Genomic DNA, 11,153 nt, shown 5'->3' on the forward strand with positions numbered 1-11,153 from the left:
ACTGCATATTCATGAATGGAGATAAAGTAGGACATGACTCCACTAAAGATATAGGAAAATGGTTACTGGGTTTAAAAATGACAGGTATTGGGTTCTAGTGCTAAGGTGTTAGGTTCATGTGACAAGTTCTTTTGGTGGGTGAGAGGCATCAGTTTGTCAGCCTTATTGAAAAGAACTGGAACTCAACTTGGAGACTCTTTCAAAGTGTACTCTTTGGTTGCTATCTACTCAAAGGCATATTCTACCTCCCAAGATAGTTATTTACAAAGAGTCAGATTAGCAAAGCCCTTAGGATCTGCCAGCCACATTATTAGAAATGCAGTGTGTGGTGCATCTTGACAGCAGATAGTTCACACTTGTCCATGGGCAGATTTACTGCAGACATTCAAGAAGCATGCTATCTCTAGTCTAAGGTGACGCTTGGGGCAGAGATATGGCTCAGCAGGTAAAGGCACTTGCCACTAAGTCTTGACAACCTGACTCTGATACCTAGGACCACAAGTTAGAACTGACTTGGGAAAGCTGTCCTCTGGTCTCCACCTGCACACGGTGACATACATAATATAACCCCCTTCCCCTCAGTAAGTAAGTGTAGGGAAATATTAAAGCCCCAAACGGACATTAATCTGTTGCTAAGTCTTCAAGATTTGGTTTTAAGGGAAGGACTTTTCCTAGAACAAGTCATGACTCGGGCATAAAGATTTATAAAGAAACATACTGAGTTTTAAGTAAAAGGAGGGACACTTTGCTCCCTCCTTTGGACCAGGTGAATTAGTCTAGGCAGCTCTAAGTTCAGTTCTGTTACTGAAGCCAGTGTCCTTCTGCTTCAACAGTGACTCTCCATTTTCTTCTTACCTCAAGCCCCACATCAAGTATCTTCCCATCACTTCCCAGTCAAGCCTCTGAACATACAGAATGACAGCCAGGATGGGTCATATCCATAGAACTTAGTGGATATAAACAAGTTTCTTGCTTCTCATACACCCCAGCCATTTGGAAAACGGATTTCCTCTTTCCGGGTTCCCACAGAGGTCTACTTTCAATAACAAAGTTTCCAGGAAATTCCCAGCAGGCTTAATTTTCTAACTCATCACTCTCATCAACCTTCCTCTTCACACCCTCCACAAAGAGGAAGGAACTTATCCGGAAGGCCAATATCCTGTCAGATACCTACAACCCTATCTAGGGCAGGGTGGCAGGACATCTATTTTGAGTCCACATTCAAAACTCATTCAGAGGTTGACCTTGCTTAGGAACAATGCTTGCCCTATCTCCCTTCAGTCTTAGGGGTACCAGGTTATTTAAAGCTTCACTTACAGAGGTTCACACTGCTATTTATTAGGAAGAAATCTCCTGGGAGTAAACACTTGCTCTCACAGTAGCCTGTCAAAACCCTGTCATGAAGAGGGAAGGGGCCCAGGTGGCTGCACTCCTCCTTGTGATCTACAGGCAGTTAACGGCTGCTAAGGGACATAGGAGAGCCATTGGTAAGCTCCTGTAAGCAGGCCTACTCAAACTCACTGGGTCACAAAGACACACACACACAGACATGAAGGTGGAGGAGTGACTAGTTGAATAGGAACAAAACAGGACAATGGTGTGTGTGTGGTGGTAAATATGAGCAACATATCATAAGACATATATGAAAATGTCACAATGAAACCCATTCTCATGTGTAACTTATGCCACAACAACGGACTCCCAAAGGGTGGGTCTCTAGGCTAGATATCAACCACAGTCACCACAGGAAGATAGTTTGGAATCAAGGGATACAGGGTACATCTAAATCAGTGTTAAGATAAGCAGACTGAGCCAGGAGGTCATGCCCTAAGCCTTTAATCTCAGCACAGGGGAGGCAGAGGCAAGTAGATCTAGGAGTTCGAGGCCAACCTGGTCTATAGAGTGAGTTCCAGGACAGCCACAGAAATCCTTCCAGAAAAAAAAAAAAGATAAGCAAACAGACATGGCACTTGGGAAGCAGGGACAGGACTGCTACATACTGGATCACAGTACCAGGACTCCTCTACCCTGACAAAAAGCAAAGCAAAGCTGGACCTAAGATTCAGAAACATAAGCTATGAATTTTACTGTCTTAGGTGACCCACCTTCTGGATGCCTCTCACTTTCCAGAAATCCTAGGTGAAGAAAAGAAAATCAATTTCATATAGTCACATCAAGAATTTTATCTACTGTGCAAAGAGGACCATTTGAGTCAGCAGGAAGGTATGGGCCCCATGAAGACGGTCCACTTTACAATATGCTACTTCAGGTTCTCACACGTTACATGGGCTCCAAGGCCTGTGAACACAGCACTGCATCCATGCAGTCCCCAGCTCCAGTTAAGTGTTTGGTGTTTGAACTGTGTGGGAGCTTTGGAGGCTTGCTTCCTGGTCATGGTGCAGGTCCTGCCGCAGTCCCAGTAGCAGCTGGTTTAGGAGAGTAAGGTTGCTATCTCTGCGAGGCAGAGGCAGGGGAGGGAGGCAGTTCCCTTTATATTCTATCACTGCCATCTTGGCCCGATCTTGCTCCTTCCGATTCGGGATCTGTAGCATTCTTGTGTAGCTCCCATTATGACCTTGGAACCGAGGCGCTAGTACTTTGAACAGCTTTGGGATCAAGTCCTTCTCCTAGGTGGGAAGAATTAATCAGAAAACAAGTCACAACTGTACACAAAATTAAATAACTTTCAATTATTTCCAGAGGTAGGGTTCAAACCATCTTCACCGGCTTTCCCCACCATCCAATAAGGTACCAAGTTACACAGAACCACTTCCAGGCAGTTGTGCACATTCTTATTCTTTTCCGGCTCAAATAAGGAAAACCCGTCTAGGGTAGTTCATAACACTGGTACGTAAGTGAATGACCTGGCTTAAATCTGCCCGGTACCCGGTTCTCTAAGGCCTCCTTCCCCACTTCCAGGCAGGGAGCACTCACAGTGAGCCAGAAGTCAGCCATTCGCATGGCGCGTTCGTTGGTGTCTCCCAGCTTTCCATAGTCGATGAGCTGTGAGGACGAAACAGCGGATGTAACACGAGTAAGAGCCGAGGCGCCCACCTTACTCTTCCAGGGTCTTTCCTTCATCCAACCATCCCACCAGCCAAGCTAATTCAGGGCGCTCCTTCCTCTGCGGTGCACCAGCTTCCCGGGGCACGCGGCACTGCTGCCCAGGGCGGCTCTCACCTTCTCCGCGTAGCCCCTCATCTCGTCCACGCGTGCCCATGGCGCCTCGATGCGTTCGTGGCGCACGAGGCCCGTGAGCAAGTTCCGCAGCAGGTGGATGCGGGACTCGGGACCGAGGCCCAGACGGCGGTAGACGCGGCCGTGGGAGATAGCGGCGGCGAGGGACAGCCTCATGCTTGGCCCCACCTCTGGGGTCCGGAAAAGGAAGCTCCGCGGCGGGGGCGGGGCGGGCACGCTCCGCGGAGGGCGCAGGCGCAGTGGCTCGGCGCGTGGCCGACGTGCTTGCGTGCGCGCGGCGGAGCCTGCCGAGCTGGCAGTCTGACGTTTCTGCAGCGGCGAGCGGGGCGGGCCTCGGGCCTGCGGGCGCTCCGGGGTGAGCCGGGCATCGCGGCGCCCCCTGGTGGGCTCCTCTTGCGTTGCGTCGGCAGGCTGGGGCCTTCTTGGCGACGGTACCTTCCGGGCGGAGCATGCCGGGAAAGTGAGTATCTGAGGAGAACCGCGTCTGAGGGGTGGCGCGCCTCCCGCTCGCTGTCCTGTCTGGCTTCCTGAGAATGCTAGTTTAAAACCCAGTTTTCATCAGTGATAGTGAGATGAACAATGCCCATGAAAGCTGCAGGTACTGCACATTTTATCCTTATAAATAAAAGTTTCGGCTAGATATTTAGCACTAAAAGCTAAAGAGACAAATACTTCACATTTTTTAAAAATTACTCTTCTCCTGACCGCAGGTTCCCCTCCCACCACTCCTCCCAGATCCCCTTTCCCTTCCTCCAAGATCTGACCCCCAACTCTCCCCAGAAAAGTGCAGGCCCCCAAGGACTTCCACCAAACACGGCTCAGGAAGATAAAATAAGACCAGGCATCAACCCTCACATTAAGGTTGGGCCAGGAGACTCATTTGGAGAAAAAGGATCCCAAGAGCAGGCAAAAGAGTCAGGAAAACCCCTCTTCTACCGTCCGGAGTCCTCCCAAAACACCAAGCCAACATACTATAACACATAAGCAGAGGACCTAGCACAGACCCGCAGACCCGTTCAGGCTCTGAGATTGTTGCTTCGGTCTCTGTGAGGCCCCAAGAACCCTGCTTAGTTGATTCTTCAGGCCATACTCTGCCGTGTTCGGCCCTTCTGGCTCGCACACTTTTTTCTCCTCTTTCACTGGGTTCCCAGAGCTCCAAGGAGAGGGACCTGATGGAGGCCTCCAACCTGGGCTCTGTCTCTGCCTGAAGTTTGTGGGTCTCTTCATCTGCTCCCATTGAAATACCCAGATCGTGAGTCCCCAAATGACCAAGAGGGTCCTTTATTACAAACTCGAGCTGGGTGGCTGCCCTTTACAAGAACAAAGGGGCAAGCGACCCACAACTCCAGGAGAACAGGGTTTTAAGGGGACAAAACGCAAGCAGGGAAGTGCAAGTCTTGGCGTTACAGGATTGGGTGAAGGGGTCTCTAGGGGAGCTGAGCTTTAAAGGGATTGGTTTGTTTTTAGGCCCCCAACACTGCAAATGGTCAGGTCGGGCTGCCTGACGCAGCGTACTGCCCTGTTACATGAAGGTTAGACTGTAGCAAGGGGGAGAGGGAGTTAACACATTTCATGGGCTTTCTTAGGGGCTACATGACCCTGGTCACACCCTAAGGTTTATCTGGGCAGGGTACTGCTGCTGGATCCCCGCTCTGAAAGGACTGTGATCTGGTGATTTTGCCCCAGTCCCAGGAATTAAGTTTTTGAACCTCTCACCATCAGCTGCCAGAGGTGTCTCTCAGATGACTGAATTCACCACCCATCTATGGATATTGCAGAACATCATTAGGAATCATTGATTTTTTTTTTTTGGGGGGGGCTGGTTCTTCCCAAGGTCTCTGGGCAGATTAATATAATACTTTTACTTTAAAAAAAATTCTCTGTGTGTGTGTGTTCCCTCCCATTGCTCAACATCCTTATTGCTCTTTGAAAACAGTTTTCTGGGAGGAATTGGCTGAAAGCACAGTCTAGCTCTAATGTCTACCAAAATAATGATCATATTAGAGCTTATTTAAAATGAATTTGTCACATCTGGAGTTACTAGAATATTGAGGACAGTAACAAAAACATATTTCAAATAGAAAGGATTGGGAAGGGGAAGAGGACCTCCTCTCTCAGTGGACTTGGGGAGGGGCATGGGAGGAGATGAGGGAGGGAGGGTGGGATTGGGAGGAGATGAGGAAGGGGGCTACATCTGGGATACAAAGTGAATAAAGTGTAATTTATAAAAAAATAATAAATTGGGGAGGGGCATGTGTAGAGAAGGGGGAGGGAGGGAGGGGTTGAAAGGGAAGGAAGGAGGGAGCTATGGGGGGATACAAAGCGAATAAAGTGTAATCAATAAAAAAAGAAAAAAGAAAAAATAATAAATTAAAAAAATCGGAAAGTATCAATTTTTAAAACAGTTTGATATTAGAAAAATAAGTTCCTGATTACATGCAGGATGAAGCTGAGGTGGCCCAGGGCTAAAAAGGGGCTTAGAGTTTGATGGGATCAACATAGCCCTTCAGATGGTGTTTCACTCTGGAAATAGTGACAAGCTGTTTCCAACTTGGCTTACATTCTTTGTGGTATTCTGTCTCCTCCCTGCTTCATTTCCTTGTATTATTAGTGAGGTGAACTGCCTGTTGCTGAAATTATAAGGTCCTTCAAGGTCAGAGGGGAACTGAATTGTGCTTTTGCTCTCTTTTCCTCTTGCCTCTACTGTCAAGCCAGTGCTATGCTTTTCTGTTTGTCTTTTAGTTTTTTAACACTTTATTTTTTTTAATTTTTGGTGTTTCTTGATAATTTCACCTTTACTTAGAAAAATTACATTTTCTTCTTTCATTTGAAAGAAAATGCCTTATTTAGTTGGGCTTGTTAGCCAGCTTTCATCACACATCAATATCAAATATATCATTTATTGTGCATCTATGCAGTAAATTCCTTGCTTTTGATCCATTCTTTAACCCTAGTGGATATATTTCATCACCCCTGGAAGTTGGGTTTTTCCTTTATTTCCTACTGACTTTAGAAATCCTCGATTCAGATAACCCTTTCAAATGAAGTGTGTGTGTGTGTGTGTGTGTGTGTGTGTGTGTGTGTGAATGCAGGTTCTCATGTGCCATGGTGTGTGTGCATGCGCATGTGGATGTTGGAGGACAAATCTCTAGTCTGTTCTGTTCTTCTACCTGGGGTTGCCCGGCTTTTATGGCAAAAAACTTTATCTTCTGAGCTACCTTACTACCTCCAAAACTGGACAGTAGACACATCGGAAAAGACCAACATTTTGTTTTTGTTTGTTCTGAATAGGGCCTTGTTACTATGAGCCCAGGTTGCCCCAGGGTGTACTCTGGAACTCGGATTGGTTTCAAACTTAAGAGCAATTCTACTTCAGATTGTGGAGTACTGGGATTGGAGTCAGGACTACTTTGCCCAAGGAGCTATGACTGATTACCTAGTCCAAGGATATTTTAAAACTTTCCGTGCCCTGTGATGGATATGAATTCGGCTTTCTGGATTAAGATGTAGAACTCTCAGCTACCTCTCCAGCACCAGGCCTGCCTGCCTATGTACACCATGCTCTCCGTCATGATGACAATGGACTAAATCTCTGAAACTGTACACCAGCCCAATTAAATGTTTTTCTTTCTGAGAGTTGCTGTGGTCATGGTGTCTCTTCACAGCACTAAAACTCTAACTAATACACCCAGGACCACCTGTCCAGGGATCGCACCACCCATTATGGGCTGGGTCCTTCCCTGTCAATCACTAAGAAAATGCCTTCCAGCCAGATCTTATGGAGACATTTTTTTCAACTGAAGTTCTCTCCTTTCAGATAACTCTAACTTGTGTCAAGTTGATGTAAAACTAGCCAGCATGGGTGATATGGACAGATAGATCCATTTGTAGGATGGAGGATGTAGCAATATACTTGGGGTTCTGTAGCCAGTATAGTCCTTTTTGCAGTGACAGACTGCTATGCTAACAGCATATCTTGCAGAATACTTAGATGGCAAAAGAGCTGTGCCCTAGTAACCAGCAGATGGCAGTATTATAACACAAAAAAGACTGAAGAAGATTTGTGCCTTTAGTGCCAGGAGACTGCATATTCCACATTCTTTCCATGGAACCCCAGGGAGAAGAGCAAGGAAAGGAAGAGTCTGAGTGATCAAGTATTATTTTAACTGATAGAAATTTAATACATTCTTGAATATATACATCCAGACTGTCAGACTGAATTAAGTTTAAGCTAGATGGAACACTTAATGTTTTTTTTCTCCTGCTATTCAGTGCATGGGGATCTGGACAGGATATCAGATTATTGAAAAAAGAGAATAAAATATTCTTGTACATGATTTTAACTGTAGTCCCAGATTGCCCTTCTTTAAAGTTATTGAGATTTCTTTCTTTTTTTAAAACATGTTTTAAGAAGATAAGGAAAAGGATCAGAGAATTCATGTCAATTCTTCCTTCTTCCTCTCTTATTTATGGTTCCTGATTTGTCTTTGCGTGTTTGGAAATTTGGAGGGATTTGAATCTGTATCAATAGTTCTCTTACACTTATGTGATTGTCCCTTCTTCTTAGGTCTCTAGGTCTGGGGTTTCTAATAAAGACCCGTAGCAAGTGTGACAAAGGCCCATTAAGTGCAAGGTTCTGTAATAAATACAGGTGCATGAATAAGAAAAATCCAGCCACGTGCTATACACAGGGAGTAAGAGAAACAGGGATAGACTGTTATGACTGTCATTGCAGAAAAAGTTGCTGAGACTGATGTTAATACTACCTTTTTCCTTAGACTCCTATCCATGACAAACCTGACTTGTAAGCTATTTTTAAATCTTTTGCCAACATTTTCATCTTGCATTTAGATGACATAGCCATATTTTAATCTGTTTTCTGTGTTCTTGCTATCATTTGTATCCCTCTTGGAAAGGATCTATGTTCAGTTCACTTTATAAAGCTCAGAGTCATGGCAAAATTGTGCATTTATAAGAAATGTTTGATGTGGAACAGTGTCAGTCTTGAGTTGTGCAAAGTTATATGTTCATACAAGTTAACTCAATTCTATTTAAAGTAGGGAAATTTAGGAACTGCAGTTGCCTAACAGAATAGACCTGGTAATTATATATAACGAATACAATAGAAGTGTTTAATTATTAAACTAGATCAATATTTGCTGATCTAGAAAAATGTTTGCAGTAGATTTTTAGTGGAGAAGTTTGTAGTAGATTTTAAAAAGAGATTTATAGGGGAGCGTGGGTAAAATTGCCATGCACACAAAATTAGTTTTTTTAACCTGGAAGAATGAGCATTGAAATGTGCATATGAGGAATGATCTTACATTTTTAATGTTTCCGCACAGTTCTGAATTTTAAAGTGAATGAATTATTCTATTTAAAAACAAACAAACTTGGGACTGCAGAGATGGCTCAGAGGTTAAGAGCACTGTCTGCTCTTCCAGAGGTCTTGAGTTCAATGCCCAGAAACCACATGGTGGTTTACAACCGTCTATACTGGAATCTGATGCTGTCTTCTGGCATCCAGGTGTACATGCAGATAGAGCACTCATACATAAAATAAATAAAATCTTAAAAAAACAAACTTTCAAATATTCCAGTTCATGGAAAAATTCTTTCAGGTTTCAACATATAGTGTTTCTTTCTCCCTGAACTTTTTTTTTCCACTTAAAACTGCACTTTTATTTCCATTTACTGTTTACACATTTTGCACTTGGGAGGAGGGAAACTAAGGCTGGGTCCTCCCCTCTGAGGTTTCTCAGGTGGCAATGTAACCCATTTCTTTGTTCCTGTTTCTCTGCCCAAGCCCTGGCTTAGGGCCCAGAGGCAAGTTAAAGACTCATGGCATGTGATGGCTCAGGCTGAAGAACTGGGGTGCTGTGTTAGTCCCTGCTGTTACCCTGGTGCCTGGTAGGGGCGGGGACTGTCATATTGTAACCCCGTGAACAACCATGAAATCTCCTCCAACTTTTCCTCATTTTTTTTTAATAGGGTTTCATTTTGTAGCCCAGGCTGGCTTTAAATTCTTGGTTATTTTACCTCAGCCTCCTGGCTGCTGGGACTACAAGCTACACCTGGCTACATAGCGCTTCTCAAACTGCAATACAAACGTTTCAAAGCCATATGGCAATGTCTGGAGACTTTTTTTTTCATCCTGATTGTTGGGAATTGTATCAGCATCCAGTATGAAATGTCTAGAGATGCTTATCATCCTGTAATGTGTGGGATAGTCCACCACAACAGAGAATTGTCTGGCCTTAGTTGTTCTTAGTGCTTAAGTCGAATCATCTTGTGATTCTTTATCCTGATAGATCTCATTACCACCATCTGGTGGTGACAAAAGGGAATGCAACTTTCGTGTTCAGGTGGATTTTGGATGAACTAAGGTCTCAGAAGTTGGGAGGCTGTAAAGAATAATTGCATAGCTAGATTATGAGATGCATAAGTGTAGTGAGAATTTTGAAATTTTATTCTTTGAAAACACCAAAATGTTATAAGAATGTATTTTTGTTTTAATTCCAGGTGGGGGCTGCTTTGACTGACCTCAGGAGCTGGCTGTCATTTGCCTTGTTCTCTAGCAGGAACATGATTTTTTGCAAGTTGCATTTAGTTTCTACGATTGTATGACATATTGAATCTGGGTACTTTTCAGAGGGTATATAAATGCTAGAGCCTTGAGAGGGATGGTGGGTTGTTGCTTGGTTGTTCGTTGCTGTTGATCACAGTTTGTTAAGTAGTCATGCACAAAGAAGAAACAACAAGAAATTATATATCCTGATGGTGAAGATCAAAGTTGCCCCAAGGAACTTGACACCCTGAATCAACAGGAAGTAGTATAACAATAATTCTGCCCCTCTTTCAGATCCCGAACTTTATTCAGGGATCTCTTTGTTTTTTTTTCCATTGTTATATTTTTTATTTTTTAATAAATTAATTTTATTTAATAAATTTTATTAAATAAAATTTATTAAGTTTTATTTAATAAATAAATTTAATTTTTTTATTATTAGTTACAGTTTATTAACTCTGTATCCCAGCTGTATCCTGCTCCCTTATTCCTTCCCAATCCCACCCTCCCTCCTTCCCTCATCTCCTCTCAGGGATCTCTTTACCTTCCTCCCTCTCCTTTTTCTCTCCTTTGTAGGAGTCTTATTGAATATTTCTCCTAGTGAGGGGTGGTTGAGGCTGTTTGAGACTATCAGTGTGTCCTAATAAAATGTTATTTGATAAAAAAAGAGTATACTATAATGTATTTACTTATGCTTATAAATACTTGCTGTGTTGTGTTTTTTCTATTTTATTTGTAGTGATTGATTTATTTCCCTAGACAGCATGAGGAATCTACCGTTTCACTGTTAAGGTTCCTGTGTGGGCACAATGGCTCTGTTCGCACAGGCACCATAATTACAATGATAGCAGTACTAGTGATTAGGACAGTATCTGGGATAATATCACGCTTCTCCTTCACTCTCTTGTCAACATGTAGCACAGCACTGATATAAAGTGTTGAATTATTTTCTTAGGTATTACTGAGGTGTTGGAAAGAAGAGAATTGCAATTTTGAGGAGAAGGTGTAATAAAAATTGTGTGCTTTACAGATATATTTCTCCATAGTCCAAGTGAAGAACATTAAGTTAAGGAGGTAGTTTTTAGACACATCTCAATTGTTAGACTTTCTCATACTCTAACACTCTACCCTCTAAGAAAAAGAGAATCATTTCAAAGATTCTCAGTACATGCCGGAAGAGGTAGCTCGATTGGTAGAGCAGCCTAGCACAACAAGGCTCTGGGGTTGATTCCTGGCACCACATCAAATGGGACTGGTGGATTAAGAGTTAGGGGTCTTCTTCAGCTATACAGCTGCCAAGCAGATGCCAGGAATTGAACCCAGGTCCTCTACAGGAACAGCACCTGCTCATAACTTCTGAGCCATCTTTGAGACAAAGAAAATTAAA

At 43.6% G+C, this 11,153-nt stretch overlaps 1 protein-coding gene across 1 annotated transcript; it reads right to left on the minus strand.

Annotated features, from left to right (window-relative positions):
- Window positions 1-1,820: 1,820 nt before the first annotated feature.
- Mrpl17 (mitochondrial ribosomal protein L17) lies at window positions 1,821-3,396 on the minus strand. Its single transcript, XM_021655083.2, has 3 exons — window positions 3,181-3,396; window positions 2,935-3,003; window positions 1,821-2,627 (listed from the first exon to the last, which is right to left on the minus strand). Exons 1-3 carry the CDS (start codon window positions 3,352-3,354, stop codon window positions 2,340-2,342), a joined length of 531 nt encoding a protein of 176 aa, XP_021510758.1. The 5' UTR covers window positions 3,355-3,396; the 3' UTR covers window positions 1,821-2,339.
- Between the last annotated feature and the right edge of the window lie 7,757 nt (window positions 3,397-11,153).

The sequence above is a fragment of the Meriones unguiculatus genome, chromosome 14, assembly GCF_030254825.1.
Source record: "Meriones unguiculatus strain TT.TT164.6M chromosome 14, Bangor_MerUng_6.1, whole genome shotgun sequence".
Lineage (NCBI taxonomy): Eukaryota > Metazoa > Chordata > Mammalia > Rodentia > Muridae > Meriones > Meriones unguiculatus.